Below are 22,877 nucleotides of genomic sequence, written 5' to 3' on the forward strand. Positions count from 1 at the left end.
AATCGGACACATGCCTTGCACGGATCATCCAATAGAGGGCAGTATCACCCAACTGAAGGCTTTTTCCAGCGACCTTGCAAGATCGGCCCAATTGAGAAAGGAGATACACCTATGCTTATTAATAGTGGGAAATGTTCATTCAGATTTTTGGAAATACTAATACGTCTGTTTATTATTACATTTTTGACAGCTATAAATGTACAAATTTAAAGCATTGTGACCAGATGTATCAAAATATGACTCAAATCAAAAGTCATATACGTGGAAGGTGATTTTTCTTCTTCTTCCAAAAAGACCATCAAATACACTATTTACAAAGAATCAGAATTTTCTCTCATATGTTTCATGCTTCAGGCTTTATAGGGTTAAATGAGCCTTCTGCTGGAATGCACTGATTTCTATAGGCTCTACAAAATGTCACTGGCTTATCTGCTAATGTCAATGATCAATAAAGTTTTAAGAAATCAAAAATCTACACCTTGATTTATTATACCCTTCCTTAGTATTAGTGCTAAATAAATCACGGGACCCTGCTGTCCACGTTCTGGCCACTCCCAGGTTTCCGCTGCCAACTGGCATCTTTTAATAATGGATCACACATAGCTCTACTGCTAATTCATATATTATTCACCTCCAGTCGGACAGGCAGGCTACTTGCAATCTCACCATGAAGTCAAAAGACTTCCTTAATTTCACTGAAGAAACACTGCTGTAGTTTTCCCCCCTCAAGAATGTGCAATGACGCTTACCTTGCTCTCGCTGCTGGTCCCTCTGCTCCATGGACACCAATGCGGAGAAATGAGCCTGATCGTAAGCCAACACCAGCGGGGAGCAGTGACATCGGCTCGGAGGAACCTCCAAGGGTAAGTAGAGACCTCCGAATGGGATTGGTGCAAATGCTGAAAGTCAGGAAGGACGTTAAGTGTGGACTCGTCGTCGAGAGGAGTCGCGGCATCACCTTCTCCTCCCGAGTCTCTGAGCATCGTGTCGGCCACCACGACAATCGGCCTGCGGAGCACATGGGCCAGCACAAAGACATGGAACTCCTCCAGGCTCTCATACACTGGATCCTCAGAGTTATCCACCCTGCAGTTGGAAACACCCGTGGGATTTCATGAGGATTTCCTGAGTTGGTACTAACAGATATAATAAGCACATTAGTGGTTAAAATAGAAAATGTATGACCTAATCGCATTATTCCACCCCCCCCCCCATCCCTTAGATGTATTTCACCTGGTGCCAGTTAACAGACTGGATAGCAATAGGCCCATCTGTTCAGCCTCTACGTGTTGCAATGAAAGACAGCAAAAGGAAGTGCAGATTCAGAGCGCTCAAGCTTGCGACCGCTAGGGAACGAGAAAATGTGCAACAATTAAGTTGTCGGGCACACTAACAACCTACGCGGCCAAATTAACTCTAATGAAGAGCCTCTTAATATGTGAATCCCACTCAACCCATTTAGGGGCTCATCTCACACTAGGACCATCAAGCATTCCAAACCTGATTACCGTGTTACAGCCGAGCTCAATGACAGGTTAAAAACCACCACGCTAATGGAGTAAATGAGGCATTTTAAAAGGGGCGGTTGTCGGTGACTGAAAACCAGCTAAAAATACAATTGAGCTAAAAAGCATCCACAAATTCTTTTTTGGTCAACACAGCACACCTGTTTTGTGAGAACAGTAATGAGAAAAGGCGCATATGGTTTCTCCGTGCGTAGGAGGAGGAAACTAGTTTGTTTCCGATCTGTGTCAATAAACGTGCTTGCATCTTCGTTTATGCAACAGGGAAGCCACAGCGGAGTGGGAGGGAGGAGGCTGAGATGGAAAGTGGCAAAAAGACGCCACTAGATGGCGTAGTATGACATTAACTTTTATTGATTTTCAGGTAGGACTAAACGTGATTAATAAAGTTAACCTGAACAACTTTTTCTCCTCATTTTTTTCCTAGTCAACGTTAAAGCTTTCCAAGCATGCTACAGCTGTGGTAAATTATATATTATTATATTTATAGAAAGCCACAAAGCTACACCCCAAATGATTCATATCCTCGTGTAACACTCTAAAAAGAGTTGGGTCAAAAATAACCCAACTATGGTTTAAATTTGACCCAACAGTCAAATAATGGGTCAGATCCTTTACTTGGGCCAAAAAAATTGGGTCATTTTGTATAAAACAACCCAGAAAGTTGGGTCAAATTGACCCATAAAGTGGAGCTGTCCATTTTTGATCCATAATTGGGTTACTTTTGATCCAACTGTTTTTAGAGTTACTATTGCTTAAATAGTCATTTCATTGAACATGGCTGAGATGACATTAGTAACACATATTCTCAATTTTCATCATCACTGTTTTATATTTTAAAAAATGTTCATGGATCAATCAATCACTCATATCAATATTAAGGAACTGCATTTTTTTTTTGTGTGCAAATTGCAAAGTACTGTAAAGTCATGGTAACTTGGAGCCACGTCTAAAGCCTTCTAAGCATAATATAAATGCAAAGCACATAGTGTATTATGCTTAATTATATACAGCATTTTATTTTATTTATTTATTTTTTACTGCTTTTACTAGCTGACCTTGTCTGAAAAGCACACAACACCATCTGGATTGGTCAACTGCAAATGTGCTTTCACAGTATTCATGCCTGTAGTGGGACGGGAACTGGGTCCTCGTTGGCTGATGAACTGACTCAGACTTATATACTGTATTTTACTACATTACTGTATTTCTTTTAACACGGCGTCGAATCTTTTGCAACTTGCCATTGCCAACTAAATGTTCGATTTTTTTGGTTTAATTTAATACTGTATAATTTAATCACTTAAATGCACAATACAAGTGAGGCTGTGCAATTAATCGAAATTCAATTACAATTTAAATGACACTCCACAATTACAAAATCAGCATAATCGTAAAAATAAGTTTATTAATACTAATTTTGAGTTGTTTAAATTTATACATTTGCACCTTTTTTAAATTTTAAAATAACCAATTTAACTCATTCACTGCCAAAATCCATTTGAACTATTTCTATTAGTTTAAATTTTTCCCCCACTTTTGTTAACAAGAGTATGAAAACCTAGAAAAAAGTATTGTACATTTAGAACAGATATAAAATTTGTGATTAATCGTGAGTTAACTAGTAAGTCATGCGATTGATTATGATACACATTTTTTTAATTGCCCCACGCCCCTAATTTTTGATAATCTTTTCTTTTTCTTCTTTTTTAAATTGCGTCAGGCGATTAAAATTGTAATTGTAATTAATTGCATGACTTCAATAGTTAACTCACGATTAATCACAAATGTAATATCTGTTCTAAATATACAATAAAAAAAATTATAGGTTTTCATAAAGTCAAATTGTTAAACTAATAGAAATAGTTCAAATGAATTTTTGACGCCTATAGCCGTCAATGGCAGTGAATGAGTTAATAAAGTTTGTTTCATCCAAAAGGGACTTGCATATTTATAGTGTTTCAAATAATTCTATTTGTCTTAATATGTTTTTTACGTTTAAACATTTCTTGTTTTGTACCAAAAAATAAATGATCGTCCTCTATTTGTGATTTCAATTATGACCAAAATAATCAATATTTTCTTCATAATCGAGCAGCCCTAAATTCAAGCGCTTCCTCAAAATCATGAAAATCAGAGTTGCACAGCTCAAAACATTATGAGGCAAATACAGATCATTTTTTTCTTGAAATATATGTTATGCAAGTTGCATTTTGAGCATATGTGTGGGAGACGTGCATTCGAGACGGCTTACCCTCCGCTCGTGTTGCCGTTTTTGCTGAGGTGAGTGCGAGGCTCACTGGAGGCCAACTTGAGCAGCTCGTTCCACTCCCGCTCCCACTCCTCCTCAGTGTACACCAGGCCAGACTGCACAAGCAACACAACTCTGATCAGCACATGCTCGCCCACAATCGTCCCTTTTATCAGTCAGTGTCTCCGTTTCCAAAAAGAAGGTGTGCTGAACCTGTTGCTACCTAGGGAAAAAGCCTGACAAAAAAGAGTAGTTATTCTACTCAAATGACAAATAGTTCCAGCGTCAACAAGGGGACCGAATTCTAGAAAAGTTAATGCGCCGCCTGACCACTAAGGCTCACTTAAAACGGCAAAATGTGGGCTCCACCAGAAATGACTTGATTAAGGCATGTGATGAATTCACTTGCTCGAATGAATAAATAAATTCATAAAAAAAAGAAAAGAAAAGATTATTAAAAATTAGGGGCGACAGGCGATTAACATTTTTAGTTCATTCATTCAAATTCATTTGAACTATTTCTATTAGTTAACTTTTTTTTTCACTTTTGTTAACACGAGTAGTATGAAAACCTAGAAAAATAATTATTGTACATTTAGAGCATATATAAAATGTGTGATTAATCATGAGTTAACTATTGAAGTCATGCGATTAATAACATTTTTTTTTTATTATCGCCTGACGCAACTTAGATTATTAAAAATTAAAATTAAATTTTTAATCGTAATTAATCACGACTTCACTAGTTAACTCACGATTAATCACAAATTTTATATCTGTTCTAAATGTACAATTAAAAAAATCTAGGTTTTCATACTCTTGTTAACAAAAGTGGAACATTTTTAAACTAATAGAAATAGTTTAAATGAATTTTTGACGTTTATAGCAGTCAATGGCAGTGAATGAATGACAATAAATAAAATAAAACATTATTAATAATTTGGGGTGACAGGCGATTAAAATGTATAATCATAATTAATCACATGACTTCACTAGTTAACTCACAATTAATCACAAATGTTATATCTATTCAAAATGTACAATACAAAAGTTCTAGATTTTCATACTTTTGTTAACAAAAGTGTAAAAAAATAAAGTTAAACTAATAGACATAGTTTAAATGAATTTTTGACGTTTATAGCCGTCAACGGCAGTGAATGAGTTCAATTGTCTGGATGGAGAGTCTACCAACCTCCTTGTTCTGTTGGGTTTGCTGCCACCTCCACCTCCTTTTCAGGGCGTCTCTCTCTGCTCCGCTCTTCATCATGGTGTACAGAGACTTCCTCAGCATCAGGTCTCTATCATGAAAGCCCCACATCCCTGGTGGAGACGCATAGACGTCATTATTTTTGCATGTAGAGAATGCGAAATGACAGTTTTGCACAACTTTGTTTCAAAAGCAATATTAGATGAAAATTTAACTTTCAAAATCATCTTGATAGTATGGTGGCTTAGTCATCACGCCATTGACAGGTCAACTCTGAATCACTATTTCAGAGCCTATAATAGTGGCTGACTAATCTGGACACCCCATACAGTACTGTTTTTTGTGGTAGAGCTAGCATTGATACATTGACTTAAGCACAGTGAATTTTTATCACTGAAAATTAATATTTACATAAATATCGTACTTTTTAATTGCCAATATGAATAGTTTGAAGTGGGATAGACCGATTATCGGCGCCGATATTTGGAATTTTGACAAATACCAGCCTTTTTTTATTATTATTTTTTTTTTATATAAATCTGACGGCCGATAATAGATCAGTTTAAAACGGTGTTGACCTCGGGGAACTATTTATTTAGATTTTCTGTAAACTTTTTAAGAGATGCTGCTGACCCGAGGAACTCTCTGCATCTGTTAATTTTGTTTGAAAGTAAAACCAAAATAAATGATGAAAGTTTAATATTTCAGTCATTTAGAAATTTTGGAAAAGTTTATTTACTGTAGAAAACTATAGAGAGCTATGATATTTATTTGTTTAAGTTTTCATATGACCCTGGGAGCTCCCTGAAGTTTGTTAGACTTTCAAAACATATATGACGATTGTCTTAAGATTTAAAAACAAAAAAAACATGACGTTTTGCAAATCTGAAAAGATGTTCAATAAACATATGCTTTAAGACATTCCAAAAAGAGTTGGAATTTGTATTTCAAAAAAATAATAATTTTGCGCTGATATTTTTTCCCTTTTACTGAAATTGAATATCAGCTCCAAGTATCGGCTATCGGTCTCCTTGACGAGTAATAATCGGTATCGGCCATTAAAAAAAACATAGCGGTCTTTCTCTAGTGTAAATATACAAACAAACTACTGATACTATTTCAAACTCATACGCCCAACATTGCCCTTAAAAATAAAGTGCATGTGAATACATGTGGCAAAGACTCTTGAAAAACACTTTAAGGGCACAAATGCTGATATTGCGGACAAATGTGATGTGTCACTCTCATCGCTTGCAGCTTAAAGATGCACTCCTGACACATCGGAGTCAAAGTTGAGTGCATGTTAAAAGTAGGATGCTTACCTAAAGAAGCAGCATGGAGGAGGCAGTTCCCGTCCCCAGTGGTGGCCAGAGGAAGCAGCTTCTTACAACTAGTGCACATGGTGGACCACCAGTTCAGACGACCTGCACAAAAATATACAATATAGTTAGTAGGGGTGAGCCCCCAAAAAATCGATTCTCATTTAGTACGATTCAGAATCGATTTTAAATGTGCCAAAATTGATTTTATTTAAATTATTTTATACTGTCTTCACTTTGTCTGTGTCTGCCTTTATTTGGAGCACTGTTCATGTTGTACCCGGTTTGGCCATTGAGAGGCAGTGTGGTTCCACGCGGTCTAATAACACTGTTAAGTTGTAGCCACATTAGAGAGTACAAGGAAAAAGTCACGATCAAGTTATTCCAATAAAAGTTTGGGTTTTTTTCAGCGTGGAGACGTTCTTTTGAGTGATAAAAGTGCCGTGAGTAGCGCGCTAATTAGCATTAGCGAGTCAGACTGGAGTAGATCATTACAATTCCTTGCACATCTATAGATTGAAGCAAAAATCATTGTCAATCAAATCATTTTGAATAAAAAAATCGCTCTTAGTCGAAAATTGATTCTGAAACAAATCGCAGACCCAAAAATCGGAATAGAATCAAATCTTGAGACGTTCAAAGATTCCCCCCCCTAATAGTTAGCAGAAGCGACACGCGAGTTATAAAGTATTATTTGAATTAAAGCCATTTTGGAAATTGTACAACAGTAAAATGTTGTTGTACAATAATAAATGCACAATTTTGAGAAAAATTAGTGCATGGTAAAAAAAAAAAAAAATTATAATAAAAAATAATAAAAAGTGTACAAAATGATATTTTTTTGTATTATTTGACATGACATTTATACAGTAGAAAACATTTTATATCCTGTAACCAAACAGCCAGTTCTTTGGTAAGGTAAAAAATAAAAATAAAAAATCCAATATTTTTCCGGGGGCGACAGGTTATAGAGTGAAAAATATGCTAAATAATCTGCCCAAAACCAAGATGAAAATCCTCTTCCTCTCATATCACCCCAGCCTGCGTCCCTCAGGGAGAGTGGGAGGGTCTTGACAGCCCTGAGCCTTGCACACAATCCTCACATCTGAAACAACGAAATACAAACAGATGCAACAAGCATGAAGAATAACGATACTGACCAGCTTGCTCCAGAGCCATCATGGTGGACTGCTCTATCAGGTCTCTCTCAATGAAACTCCTGAAGTCTTCGCTGTACACGCTGAGATCTGGCAGCTGGAATGTGTAGATGGGCATCTCAAGAGGGAACTGCTCATTGGTACACTCGTTGGCCACTTGTAGTCGCGCCAGGGAGACAATGGCGGAGCTGGCATGTGAGATTCCGCGGGACAGACGCTTCTCTAAAGGCCGGAGATGGAGACAGATGTGAATGGATGAGGGAGGGAAAAAATGATGGCAGTCAAATGTAGTGCCTGTGGCTGTTCTCTCGAACAATTATAGTTATATTCAATTCAAACGTAACAATTTTAGAGCCCATGTGCAAAACACCCACAATAACACAGTCCAAAATATAAGATACAAACATGTTTTTGAAAGGTTAGAGGAAAGCCGAGTACCCAGAGAAAACCCAGACTAAAATACAATAAATTGTCACAATAATACACGGAAGAGGATTAGGGCCAGTGAAGAGAAAAAAAAGGGTTGGCAGGATTCTGATTTTTTTTCTCAGCATTCTGACTGAATTCAAACTTTATTCTCTGAATTCTGCCTTCCGCCCACACTTCATAGCTCTATGTCACAAAGTCAGAATTCTGAGATTTAAGTGACAATTCTCACTAACTCATTCACTCCCAGCCATTTTCACTGAAAGCAACCCCCCTTCGTGTTCTATTGCTATCTTTCATCAGAAAAAAAAAAGGATATTTCTGTCTCCGTTTTGCAGCAATTAGCATTAGAATATAGCTAAGTTTCATCATTATTCACAAATCAGTTTAAAACACTGGTTGATCTCTTATACTCTGCTGCCACTTGCTGGGCAGTTTTTGTAATAACAACCATTGCTTTAAGCGACCTTTTTTCAGGTCAGAGGCTGCATCATAAAAAATAAACTGAGAATTCTGAGAATAAAGTGAGACTCCTGCCAACCCTTTCCCCCTCCCTCCCCCCTTTTCACTGGCCCTAATCCTCTTCCGTAATAATAGTCTACCTTGTCCATTGTCCTCCTGCTTCTGCGCACACGACCTGTCGATCTTGTTGACATGGGTTGGTGTGTCACGCGCCTCTGGCTGTTTGTAGTAGCGGCCCTCGTTGAAGACCTGCGGCAGGTTGGCAGTGTGGACCTGCCTGAGCTCCTCATAATCATTCAGAGCGGCACTGAGGTCCCAGTTTTTACCTGTCGGGCACAAATCAACAAATATATCCTTGATAATGAACAAACAACACGAACAGGTACAAAGAAGATATTTTTTTTTTGTGTGTAGTTTCAATGTTACCATGGAACTTTTTTCAACACAAACTAGCTTACCTTCCCGTAAACAATACTATCTCATATTGGACCTTTTACAAAACGCTCAAAGTGGTGAGCTGGGCTCAGCCTCAAATTCTAAGGAGCTACTGAACTGCGAACCAGCACAGCATTATAGATAAAAATCATACTGGTCCCTTCATACACACTTTTCCCACATTTTGTTCCGAGTAAAACTTTATTTTAATAGACGCCAATGCAAAAACGGTGAAATAGTGAGCAACGGTGAAAGGTTGAGGTTAGGTGGGGTCAGAACAGTGATGATGGTAAAGTGAGACAGATCCATTAACGGAGTGACAGCAATATATCCTCATGCGTGGGAGGGACATGAGCAGACGCACACTCTTGTTAAGACTCGTTGCGACGGAAGTGTGCGCGCGCGTGCAAAACAGTTTATTGAACTCGTATGAAAGCTCAGACCAATATTTCTTGGAATAACAATGTCGTGCAATTATGAGCAGACTGTAAGCTTGGCCTCAGATTAAAGAGCAAAGTGTACCCTCATTGTTTAACTGTCAGGGTCCTTGGCTCTTTGTTTGGCTTCGCTCTTATCACTCTCATGGAGCAGTTTCTCAGCGGAAGCAGGCGGCTGCTTTCACAGTGAAAGCTCTTAACGCCCATTCTGCTCCAACACATTCATTTAAGCATAGTGCAGCTAAATAGATTTTGTTTTAGAAGAGATTAAAGAGAAGGTAATAGGGCAGGAAAAAAAAGGACACTGATGCTTCTGATAATGAGAGAATAATCCGCTTGTATAATACTTGCGACTGAAGACAATGAGAGGAGCGAGTGTCTACCGGTTTTGTAATCGGAGCATGTTCCGTGGGCCCGTTAATGGACTCCTTTAAACGGAAGCTGCGCTATTTCCTCGAGACGTCCAGACATGATGCTTCCCCACTAACGGAACATGAAACTTGGCACCGCTGATCCCCGTCTCTCAAGCCAAATCAATGCAAAGCGGATTTAGCGAGCGTCTCTCAGAGGTGATCAAAACCCACGCTGGCAACCGAAGGCCCGGCAGTATGGCGGCTAATGCGCGGTCTCTAAATGCTTCCGCACAAGCCAACAACGGAAAATCTGTTGTTTTTTTCTCTCCATCATTTGAAATGGCCGTCGTCACCAAAACGTGTAGATAAATTATGAACATGCGCAGGGTTGGGGAATCCAGGTCCAGAGAGAACAAACCCTGAAACAGTTTGACTTTGTACTCTTACAGTTGCTTCGATGAGCTCGTTTACCTGCCAGTTAAGTAGAAGCACGCGTGGCTAAAGCCAATCTGTGGCAGGGTTTTTACTTTCTGGCCCTGGATCCCCCAACCCTGAACACGCGTTACCCACAGCCATTAGTGATATATTAGCTTTAACTTACTCATTCAGGAATTGCACCATTATTGAAGGATTTACTTACTGTACAATACTTAGAACATGTTTATGGACTGGTGAGTTCGAAAATGGTAATTGCGTATGGCGGTCACTGAAGAACAGTCAGACTGAACTGAAATTGATGCTTGAATCATTTAGGACATGTGCAAATAAAAAAAGACAATTAACTCATTCACTGCCATAGACGGTAATAGACGTCAAATAATTATTTGAACTATTTCTATTACATTTTTTGCACTTTTGTTAACAAGAGTATGAAAACCTAGAATTTTTTTATTGTACATTTAGAACATATATAAAATATGTGATTAATCGTGAGTTAAAGTTGAGTCGTAAAGTCATGCAATTAATTACAATAAAAATGTTGAATTGCCTGATCCTCCTAATTTTTTACAAATTGTAATTATTCACAGGACTTCACTAGTTAACTCATGATTAATCACACATTTTATATCTGTTCTAAATATACAATACATTTTTTTCTAGGTTTTCATACTGTGTACTAAGTGAAACTAATAAAAATAGTTCAAATGAATTTTTGACGTCGATAGCCGTCAATGGCATTGAATAAGTTAAGATGATATAGTATATTCAACTATTATTAAACTTTGGCAGCTTGTACCAGCATTCCTTATATGTGTATAAACTATAAATGTTTAGAGCATAAACAAATATATACAGTACACTATGCATAATTCGACTATGCGTACCACTATGAAACTACATAAATACAAAATTTTGACTGAAATCTTTAAAGGGGAAGTCAATGATATGTTCTATGCAGCCTCACTAGTCTACATATGGTATTTTGGTTAATATTGCGTTAGTGAAATATGAGTTAAAGTAGCACTTAGGAACTTTTCAACCATTATAATAATATTTTCAAAACTCTCCTGATGAAACATCGACTTAAAACTAGTAGAATAGAAGCTTTGCCATGGCCTTATCTTTTTTTACTGGCACTAAACAACTTGGAGGAGGATGGTAGGAACACGACAAATGTGCTGACTGCTTTATGGCATACGTCACTTTCCCCTTTCGTTACAAAGATGGAAGTCAATTTGAATGTCCAAAATCCAGTCGTTTTTTATTCATCTCAGGGCACGGCCATTTTGACACGTCCTGTCAACTGAAGATGACATCACAGTTGCTCAGGTAACAACCAATCACAGCGCAGCTTCAGAAAACAAGTGAGCTCTGACTGGTTGTTGCCTGAGCCCTGAGCAATTATGATGTCATCTTCAGTCGTCAGCAAGTGGCAAAATGGCCGCCCCCTGAGATGGATCAAAACGGCAGGATTTTTGCTTCATAGCTCATATTCCAAAAATGTCATATTAATCAGAATTTCGCATTTAGACTTGTGAGGTCACATATAACATATTATTGTCAAGAAACATTTAAGGTTGACTTCCACTTTGAAGATTAGGAGGGACATTTTTTTCCTTAAATTCCCGTATACTACACTATGTCTGATCTCAATCGTCTTTAATTTGTATTTACACAAGACACTGGCTCCAATCTGACTAACCATGGACCATAATTCTGATGTCTTGTGAACTTTTGCACTCCAGTGTTTTGTTTTGTTCAATGTGGCTAAGCGAGTTAAGCTTACATGCCAGTAGCACAGTGCTCCTCATTGAGACCCCGTGAATGGCCACAAAGCCGTCTCTTGGGAACGCTCTCGTAAAACCGTCGCAGCCGCTTCTAAATCAGCGCGCTGGCTCCCGGTCGGTGAGCTCCTGTCCTCCCCCTCCCTCCCACCTCCATTTCCACCCCTCTTAATCGCAGAAACCAGCCCACGTCAAGGAGCAGGAGATCAAACACGCCATCCGTCCACAGTCGTGGCTTACCTTCCAGCAGGTCTCTTGCCAGACCCGGTTCTGCCCCCGTGGACCGAACAAAGTCTGACAGGACCGCGTCCATGTCCAGAGTCATGTGATCATGTGTGTGCGCTGCCCACGGTGCAGCGGAGGCCTTGGTGGACGCCAGCCTTCACGTTCTCATCTGACAAAGAAAGGAAAAGGAGAAAATCCGTTGAAAAACAAGCACCCAAGAGAGAAAACTTTTTGCGTCCCAACTTGAGCTGGGGTCAAACGAGTGCAAGCGGCGCTCCTCCTCATCGTACTCGCAGTCATAACATCACACCCAGTCGCGCAGATGTAATATCAACAGCGCTGCAGCCAGAGGTCGTATCCAGGACACACCTGCCTGCTTCCAAAGTCTTTGGCCGGCTGCCTGTGACGGCAACAATGCTAACTCTCTTTCCTGCCTCTCCCCGCTGATGGATGTAATTGAGTAACTTAAACCGCATCAGTGCTACCGTTTACTAGGAGCGAGCATGTTTACGTCCAAGAAACACAGCCACTGATTTCTCGTGGTCAACAGTCTCGGTCACAAACAACACTAATGAGATGCGTTCACTCCCTCGTTCGGCGGAATGAATGAGTTCATGCATAACTTTCATAACTTGGGAAGCAACAGCCGTGTGTGGGGGGGTCAGAGAGCAGCCCCGAGCAACGGCAGCAAAGAAACAAACACCCACGGGTTTACAGCACCAAAAGCGGACTTCTGTGTGCAGAACAGAGCCTGCTAAGGCCTGTGGCTTCGACCCAAGAAGAGCCGAAGCTCGGCTGGTGATGCCACGCCCGCATCAGCAGCCGTTCAGTCCTCACTCGCGGGCTGCCTGCGTTAAAGAGCACAACGTGACATTTGTAACCCGCCAGAGCAGAAGAATCTTGGCTTTAAAATGTCCTCTCGGCTACCGCAGGCTCTCGAGAGCTGCTTGACTTGCGTTGTTGTCTTTATCACAATGCATTTTGAATGAATCAAACTGGCAATAAGGGTGTGCAATAGTTGAGCTGACCTAGTTACTGTCAGCTATTAGCGCCGTGTTGTCGTAGTGAGTGAATATTCTCATCCATCCAGGTCATTTCATTCTCGGGGCATTGAATCGATGGCAACTGGAATTTACCGATCGTCATCCAAGACGGGCTGGTTTTGGCTGGCCCAAGTCTGGTTGCATGAACTGATGAAATGTCTTCTCAGGCTGCTAATTCCGATTTTTTTCACAAGTATCAGATTTTTTTTCATGCAGTGTGAATGGTACAATTCTGATTTTTTTACACCCGACCTGGATATAAATCGAATATGTATGCGACGCGTCTGCATTGTGAGCGCTCATCCGCACGCATCCGATTCACACGTCATCAAAAGCCGGATTTGGAAACAGTGCTTGGAAGGGAGACCACTGACACGCCTGTGAATATGTACAAAGCTGTTTTTAGTAACAGTGTTAACTTTTTATTTGTCTTTAATTTAATCGCACTTGAAACATGAAGCATAAAGTTGACATGCGTGGCGATAGCAGAAATTCAGCCCTGCAGATGGCGATGACGCCACGTCATCTTCGGTAGACTTCTCAATGAAATGAGTGTCCCCTAATTTCCCCCTCGCTACTCTGGCGACATGGGATGGAAAAAAAAAAAAGTGCGACGGATTTCTGTTGCAGTTTGTAAACAGCACGTTAAAAACTGACGCACGAGGAAGCCGAGGACAGACGCCAACCAGGAGCGCGGGCGTTCGCACAGCTGAATTTGCATAATGTGTGCAGAAAAGACACATGAAATTTGTTGATGAGGTCATACGAATACATATGGACTTGTCATTCAAAACAGAATAAATCCTAATTGCGAAAGTTAGGAGTGGTGCCAGGGGGGACTTTTATGCATTATATATATATATATATATATATATATATATATATATATATATATATTTTTTTTTTTTAATAAATGGCCGATTAATCGGTAATAGGTATTTTTTTTCTGTCAAAAATCGGTATTGGCCTCAAAATAAGCATATCGGTCGGGCCCTACTTTTTAATTGCCGTTTTACGTACATGTGAATGAACCCGTCAGTACTTAAAAATGCCATTTTCTTCTATGACACATCTCTCCAGTAAAATATGATTCAATATGTATCTCGATACAGTGGAATGATTTGATTCAGCTCAGTTCGATGCACTCGCATATTTTAATTCAAAAAATTATTATAACATGTAAAACTTATGGAAACACATGACTTGATCTTTTTAGAATGGGTAATAATCTTTTGACAAGGAAGTATTGTATTGGATGTATTTTAGGTGTCGTGTGGAAGGCCAAGACAGGAGGAGTAAGTTACTCCATATAACCTCATCTTTTCCTTTAAGTGCAGTCATGTCCACATCAGCCACCCCCACCCCCGCCGCCCACATCACGTAGGTGGTAACTGTGACTCAGAAACAGCCGACTACTGCACATGGTTTCTATCTGACATGAAAATATGTGGGCGGGAGTCTGCCATCCAGTTAAATCATTTTTTGTAAACTTTTGCTTGTCACACAAAGCCTTCCAAAGTGGACTACAGGAGAAGTTAACCAAAGAGAAAACCCTGCTCTGATGAATTCACACTTTAGACCTAAAATAACCACTGGTTTAACTAGAGCTAGCAAGAGCAAAGCTGCACCACTGGAAAAGGAAGGGTTTGGGGATTGGCTTAGGTCGAAAGCTATAGTAACCGTCTGTAAGGTAGCAAAAAAATAAATAAAATACATGTTGGAGAACTGGTATGGAAAGTGAATTAAAATGCTCCTAATATATATTACATTTCATTAGGTTGTGCAGATGCACCTAATGTAGTCCCCACTGCCCAGTCAATATTACATGAACTGTAACTACTTTTCCATCTTACAGACTAATGTAGCATCAAGTGTGTCAAAGTTCACCTTACAAAAAAAGAGGCTCATGTGTTTTTACTACTATGTGGTAACAAGGCGGCTTACGGGTGGGATCAATACATTTTTAATAGGGCCCGACCGATATGCTTTTTTTTTTTAGGCCAATGCCAATACCGATTTTTGGCAGAAAAAAATGCTGATTACCGATTAATCGGCCGATTATTTTTAAAATATATATATATAATGCATAAAATGATCCCCGCCTTTTCCTAACTTCCGCTATTAAGATTTACTCTGCTTTGAATGACAAGTCCATAGTATGACCTTATCAACAAATTTCCTGAAGTATACAAAGTTATTGTATTGATGTGTGTGTCAGTAAAACCATTCTGACATATACTGTACTGTATATGGTTAGAGTACATAATTGCGCTGGAAAAATAGCAATCACAATTATTTGATTGAGATTGAAATCATGATTAAAACTATTTGTGATTTCGAAAAGGCTGCTCAACTACTTAAAAATGTCATGGTAGCATCATGCCCATTCATCCATGCACTTTGTTTTTGTTAAGCACAAATTATGTGAAATTCAAGCCTCTCGCATTTTTATTTTAAGCATCAACCTTTTATTTTATATATTTTTTATCTTGTGTTATTTTCACAAGTCTTGGGACTTACAGGGCTAACCTGGTACACCTCGGGGATTTATTTCATGCCATGTCATGTGGAAATGTGTGTTAAGACCAAAAAATAAATAAATCCTTGGATGTTTGCATCCTTGAAATTTGAGAAAATAAATGCTTTGAATCCTTGAAATATCAACTTTAAATATAATTTGAAAGGACAATGACAAAATAAAAATAAGAACATGAAATAAGAATGGAATATACTCAAATAATAGCAACTGAAAAAAACAGCAAGAACAAATTTTGGTGCCGTGCATCCATGGTGTATACACTTAAAGTGAGTACAGAAGAAAGTTACGATTGAATTCTATTAAAATAACACATTTTTCACACATTGGGAAGAATTTGTGCCTTTGTGTCGTGTTATCTTACCTGTGGGTATGTGTTCCCACAGCATTTTTGTGTGAAGATTCGTTATTTGAAGGAGAAACACTCCCGAAGTTGATGCTAACTTCCGGTTAGCATTTGAATGGGATCCTCCCTCCGCTTTTAGCATTAGCGCTAGGCTAGCGATGTTTTAAAAACGAAGCATGTTTTGTATTTAAATATACAGTGGGTGTTATTCTTACTGTCGTGTGTTTAGTTTTACAGTTAACTCCAACTGCGATGTCATTAAACAGCTTTAAGGACGCTCGGGAGACAACAGAATAACATACGCTACACACTTGCTAGTTGCTAATCATGATACAAGCAAAATGGTGCATTCGGGGTACTTTCACAGCGTCGGAAATTTTGTGTTTCTTTTATAACGTTTATAACGTGGATTTTTAGCCGTCAAACTCACTTTCTGTATTTTTGCTGAGGTTTGATGCGACGCCATCACATGACCGTGTGGTCGTGGGACTGTGAGGACCAGACAGAGCTCTAGTCCATGGCTTCACAGGTCGAGGAGAGGAAGACAGTGGAGATGCAGAAAACCCTGAAATACACACAATACTAATGTCATCAAGTCAAATTGAAGAATATGATGAATATGGATATTGAAGTAGAAGCATTACGTTGATCTGCTTCGACTTACCGTCATTTGAGTGATATCGTAGAACAAGATGAACAGAAAACATCTATTCTGCTCACAAAGCCTAAACTCAAGAACGCTGACGCATGTGTGAAGTGGCACAAACCTGGTTGAGAAAGTGCAAAACCTGACTTACTATCTTTGCTTATACACAACAACGTGTCAACTTGCTGATGCTGCTAAAAATCAGAGAAGGTGATTGGATGGGTGCTAATTTCCACGGCAGCAACGAATGACACACAACCAACAGAGGTCATTTGATTAAATTGACAGGTGCAAAAGAAAAAAAAAATCAAGAAAACTAACTAAGTGCTGGGATTTTTTTTCTTGAATTGTTCTTACTTTTGTTTTCAATGTAAATGGGCAAAGTAGATTGATCGCAGAAGTAAAATCACAACTTCACTCCATTATTAACGTCCTTCACCGTCCACCATTAAATAGAAAATAACTCGTCACAGAATAAACATTTTGGCTTCAATATTATGACGACATAAAGCACCTTGATACCAATACTCACAGCACAAATCTAAAACAGTAAAAACACTGCAATGTACACTAAAAATAGTGCAGCAATTTAAACCTACCGACCTACCTCTGTCGTCTTTACCTTGTGGTCATAACTAAAACAAAAAAGTCGATTCTCATAAGCATCGCAATTCTCATTTAGTAAGATTCAGAATCGATTTTAAATGTATACTGTCTTCTTTTTTGCAGTGTAGGAAGAGCATATGTCGATCACTAATGTTAAGATGCTTCTCTGTATACATTCCTGAAGCGTTTTGTATGAATAGTCGTTTTTTTGGAGGGATAAAAGTGCCACGAGTAGCGCGCTAATTAGCATTAGCGAGTCAGACTGGAGTAGATCATGACAATTTTGTGCATATCTATAAATTGAAGCAGAAATCATTGTCAATCAAGTCATTTCGAATCTAAAATCGATTCTGAATCGAATCGCAGACCCAAAAAAATCAGAATCGAATCGAATCGTGAGACGGTCAAATATTCCCAGCCCTAGTCATAACACACACACTTTAGGAACAGTGTGGCAAATAAATGACCTAGCAGACAACTAGCGTCATGTTCTTACTCTGAGGAGGAGCCCACACTTACAGCATTAAGTCATGCAGTATTCATCACAAGGGTAGTCACAAAATTGCTCTATTGCTAACGTGTCATCTGCTGATCTGTGAGCCTCAAGTCGTGCTATTGTCACTTAGGCTCATTTGTATTGCAGGGAAAAAATGACAACAAACTCTAAAAACTCATATTTTTCCAGTGAAAATGATACATACAATGACACTTAATTTATCACTAGTGGACCCACACAAGATTCACTCGTCACTTCAAATATATACTCTTGCGTAAAATACAAAAAGACAATCAGCAAAAATTACCAAGAGGAAAGAAACCAAATGTTTTTTTACCTGACGTTTTGCATAGAACGGAACCACCTGCTGTTTTTCTATAATTGTACATGTGCTGCTTATACATGTCCATGATACAGTAGCAGGGCGAGTGAGTAGTCACCCACATGCAACACAGACATGCAGCAGGTGGGAGGTAAAGTGGACTCACTCTTGAACGCCTTCGCTTCCATTATAGGAAGACACATGTACAGTACATGTAGGGTTGTGCTAGCACATTCTAGGTAGGGTTGCAGTACGCCTTCAAAACATACTCAAATTCGAGTAACAAAACATGCAGTGGCTTTTATAAACTTTATTCATAATATTTTACATGTAACTCATTCACTGCCATTGACGGCTATAGACGTCAAAAATTTATTTGAACAATTTCTATTAGTTATTTAGACATTTTTTTCTACTTTTGTTAACAAGAGTATGAAAACCTAGATTTTTTTTAAATTATATATTTAGAACAGATATAAAATGTGTGTTTAATTGTGAGTTAACTAGTGAAGTCGTGATTAATTACGATTAAAAAGTTTAATCGCCTGACGCCCCAAATTTTTAATCATCTTTAAGTTGCGATAATTTGTTTTAAAATTGTAATTAATCGCATGACTTTTTTTATTTATATTTTTTATCTGCTTTAAATGTACAATAATTTGTTTCTAGGTTTTCATACTCTTGTTAACAAAAGTGGAAAAATGTTCAACTAATAGAAATAGTTCATCTATAGCAGTCAATGGCAGTGAATGAGTTAATGCATTATTTGTCTTTGGTGAGAAAGAAAGAAAGAAAGAAAAAAGAAAAAAAGAAATATTATTAGCAATATATAAAATAATAATAAATGTGATATTATTCAAAAAATAAATACATAAAAAATATTATTTGCGGAATTTCCAAATGGTCAAATTCCTGCAAAAAAGAAGAAGAAAAAGAGTGGATGTAATGCTAGCATAAAAAATATTATCAGCAATACAGTATATAAAATAATAATAAATGTGATATTCAAAAAAAAAAAAAACTAAAAAATATTCTTTGCGGAATTTCCAAATGGTCAAAATGCACCAAAGAATAAACCCCTGATCCCCCCACCCCCGCCTCTCTTAGATAGATTAGATAAACTGATCCACACTTTATTGATCGCTTAAAAATCCACAACACCCTCTCAACACCCATCTTTTGCTATTCGGGGAAACGACAGGAGCCACACAGGCAGCTGCTTATCGGTTCCCGGCCAGGGGGGGAATCCTCTGGAAACGCAGCAGCCGGGAGGCCGCAATCATTTTGATCCATTTGCAAATATCATTACACAGATGTGACACTGCTGCCCTGCTTTACAACTCCTGGGCCTTTAAAAGTCTAGACTCCCATGCTTCACATGCTGGGTGAGAAATGCTGCAGGAAGCAATAATGTCACTTTACATCTCATTGCCACGCTGCACACTGCCAGCGCAGCAAGAGCGGGACTTGTTGGAACACGAATATTTGAGGTATGTTTCAATCGATGCTGCTCTGCAAACGATGCACACGAGTGACCCGGCGAACACAAAAAGCAGTGTTTTTCCACACCGCGTGTAAACGCAGGAGCTATGATTTGGTGCGCACGACCTTCTGGTCAAGTCAAATGTTCGGCTCAGCTGCGTGCGCGGCATTCGACCAAAACAAAAGCTGCGGTTGCTGAGGGGCGTAGAACAAGATCATAACCCCCTTAAATGTCAGCGCCTCCAGCTCCGCCATCACGGCGACTGAAACCGGCTTCCTCAACTGGGCCCTTTCCAACCCGCTTGCACACGCAAAACTGGGGGCAGAGTGAAGAGTCTTCGAGCCATTTGAAAAAGTTCCAAAAAGGAAGAGAAAAACATGTTGAACTGCTACTGATCTGCAGATTTATTTTCTGATTCAACGTCAAAAAAATAATAATAATAAATAGGCTGACTGCCGTTTGCTCCGTGACTTTATTCTAAGGGTGGTTTTCCTTGCAAATTACCTTATATAGTTTTCAAACCTGAAGGCTCAAATTGGTTTGGTCTCGTGTACGGTAGCTTCTCCATCAAACTGAAATTTTGAGACGAGAGATTACGAGAGTTAAATTTTTATGAATGGGTAGCAGACAGGTACAAAATTACAAGGGGGTCCTCGGTTTACCACTGTACCAGCATGCAATGTTTTGAGGTGATATGTATTGTTTATTCTTTTAATCATTTTACATTTATGGTCTAGAAGTGTTTTTCAGAAAAATACTGAGTCTGACATAACTGTAATCTGTCTTTCATTGACAGATTACAGCATGTTCTGACGACCTCTTGTACAGTGAAATATTATATAAGATTATTTTGACCGGCATGCATCAGACACGTAATAATTTGAAGAATTACTGTACCTGTAACTGCCCCGCAGGGTTGACGTTTTCTAAATCTGAAGCTTAAAATCACCCTCAGTTTCTACTTTCCACATGGAACATTTTAGGTGAGCCACAAACAAACACAGTGCAGCTCAACCTCTGGATACGGCTCGCGAGAGCGTATATTTTTGGCGCTACTTTAAACTCAACTGAGAACAGATTGAAAGAAAACTAACATGGTGCAAATGTGACCAGAGGCATTTAATAATCACTGCCATTTTTGTTTTTGTAGCTTTAAATTTCAGACATTATGTATTTTTCAACTTATAAAAAGAAGACAAACTATTGATGTTGCATTCCTAAAAAGAAGGGATCAGGGCCATACATAAGCAAGATTGTGATATTTAAATGTACCTTTTGTACACTACATGCAGTTGTCATGTTCAACCTTAAAACATTTCTTGACAATAATGTTATATGTGACCCCACTAGTCGAAACATGACATTCTGATTAATATTACATTTGCGGAATATGATTTATGCAGCAAAATCCATTTGTTGTTATCCCATCTCAGGGGGGAGTTATTTTGCCACTTGTTGTCGACTGAAGATGACATCACAGTTGCTCAGGCAACAACCAATCGTAGCTTGGCTGTTTTCTTAAGATGAGCTGTAATTGGTTGTTACCTGAAACCTGAGCAACTGTGATGTCATTTTCACTCGACAGCAAGTGGTAAAATGGCCGCCTTGTGATAATGATAAAAACTGCTGGATTTTGCTACTTAACACATATTCCATTAACGCAATATTAACCAAAAAATACCGAACTTTTGGGGGCGTTGACTTTACCACCTACAAAAGTGGGTCGCAACTTAGCTACCATAGAATAATGCCGGTCAGAGGGTGACAACAGTTGAAAACCACTGCTTTCAGCAGCTCTCCCTGTTGACCCAGTCATTTCCAATTGCTTCTCCTCTGTTTCAGCTGTTGACAGAAAAGGGTGCAGTATTACTGTATTTACAAAGTGCATAGTTACTGCTGCCTTTACTCATCAATATGTCATTCATTTTGTTTGATAAGCATTCGATGAGACAGCCGCGGAGAGCGGAGCCTTTGTTTACTCTACTTAAGATCTCGAATGAGCAACAGCTGAGCAACTGATTTGAGCCTGCATGTCCTTTATAGTGCCTCTTTCAGTAGGAAGAAACTGACAGACAAAATGGAGAGTCTCCAGAAAGGCTTCTTTGCCGAGAAAAGGAGGTCTGACCTCCTTTTGAGAGTTGAAAGAAAATGACCTAGTGTGGGTTTTCTTGAATCTGAATGGAGCCACCAAGGGTATCCTGTGCCACCGTGTTCTGTTTGATTTGGAGAATGTTCGCTTGCTGCTCAATTGCAGGAAGAAAGGGGAGGAGCTGCGCCCGTTTGGCCTGGTGGGGAACATGCTGCCAAAGCGGACGTCTCCGGCAACGAGCCCACATCCAGGACTGATGCCGGCGGGACCCGCAGGATCCACCACGATCTTTTTTTTGGCTCCATTCGGTTTTTATGCTCACGGAACTGAGGTGCCGGAGAAGTAAGCTGAGGTCTACCGTCATATGCTGACATTTTGCGTGACGTTGTTCAAAATTTTCCCAGCTATTTCGCTCAAAATACAATTTACACGACCTCCGGGGGATTCGGCCGAGGGGAGTCATCTGTATATAGCTTCGGACCTTGTGCACAGCTGGAAAAATAAGGCAGCTGAAAATCTTCCAACAATAAAACCAGCTTTGGCAGTGTAGGGTTAATTAAAGCACCATTAATGGTTTTACATAATAATAGCAGAGATCAACCCTACAGTGCACCTTTAATTAGGCTCTGTCGTCTGCCAGGACAGTATTTCATGATAAATATCACACTAAAGCCTGTTACGAAGCCATCAAAATGTCAAATCCACAAAGGCCATGACAGCGCACGAAGCTCTGGTAAAGCACAGCCTTATCTTGATAAAACCGCATGATATCCGTTTAAATCCACATCATCGTCAGACAATTCTGACTTTCCATAAGTGGTCCCTGGATTTTCAGATCATTTCATAATTTTTTTACAATTTAAACAGCACTCACGTCTGAGTGATTGATAATGAAAAAGTGTTTTTAAAAAGACACTTTTTAGAACTCTGTATTTCATTTAAAAGAGGATTTTGAGACTACCAAGATGTTTTATGGAGTTGAGGTTAACATGAGCCAAAATAAAACAATTTCGATAAGACCTTCTTTCAGGACTATGGTTTTCACAACCAAAATGTGGCAGGTATATGGTCTCCAAAATAGTTTCATTACCACGCTCACACTTCCTCAATAAACCGAACAGATGGGGGCAAACAAATTAGCTACAAAAGGGACTGAATACCGCGAGTGTGAATGTACCAGCCAGAGACGTCATATTCAGGTCCAGAAAGTAACCTTGCCACAGTATAGCTTTAGCTTCTACTCAATTGGCAGTTAAACGAGCTGGGACATGTCGGAAGAGTAGAATCCCC

At 39.1% G+C, this 22,877-nt stretch overlaps 1 protein-coding gene across 2 annotated transcripts in view; it reads right to left on the reverse strand.

Moving 5' to 3' along the window:
- The window catches only part of otud7a (OTU deubiquitinase 7A), a 37,534-nt gene that overhangs the window by 12,898 nt on the left and 1,759 nt on the right, over nucleotides 1-22,877 (reverse strand). Inside the window, exons 2-11 of one of the 2 annotated variants that reach the window (XM_086074600.1) lie at nucleotides 16,610-16,712; nucleotides 16,376-16,510; nucleotides 12,036-12,189; nucleotides 8,486-8,671; nucleotides 7,461-7,679; nucleotides 6,304-6,405; nucleotides 4,967-5,094; nucleotides 3,778-3,890; nucleotides 959-1,086; nucleotides 750-899 (exon numbers count right to left, since the gene is read on the reverse strand). In XM_086074600.1, the coding sequence (XP_085930726.1) occupies nucleotides 750-899; nucleotides 959-1,086; nucleotides 3,778-3,890; nucleotides 4,967-5,094; nucleotides 6,304-6,405; nucleotides 7,461-7,679; nucleotides 8,486-8,671; nucleotides 12,036-12,120 (1,111 nt within the window). In that variant the 5' untranslated portion in view covers nucleotides 12,121-12,189; nucleotides 16,376-16,510; nucleotides 16,610-16,712. The remainder of the gene's footprint in view (nucleotides 1-749; nucleotides 900-958; nucleotides 1,087-3,777; nucleotides 3,891-4,966; nucleotides 5,095-6,303; nucleotides 6,406-7,460; nucleotides 7,680-8,485; nucleotides 8,672-12,035; nucleotides 12,190-16,375; nucleotides 16,511-16,609; nucleotides 16,713-22,877) is intronic. The other variant, XM_086074599.1, reaches the window with a different exon arrangement.

This window comes from Leptonotus elevatus, chromosome 4, assembly GCF_054856555.1.
Source record: "Leptonotus elevatus isolate MCC_2025b chromosome 4, RoL_Lele_1.0, whole genome shotgun sequence".
Lineage (NCBI taxonomy): Eukaryota > Metazoa > Chordata > Actinopteri > Syngnathiformes > Syngnathidae > Leptonotus > Leptonotus elevatus.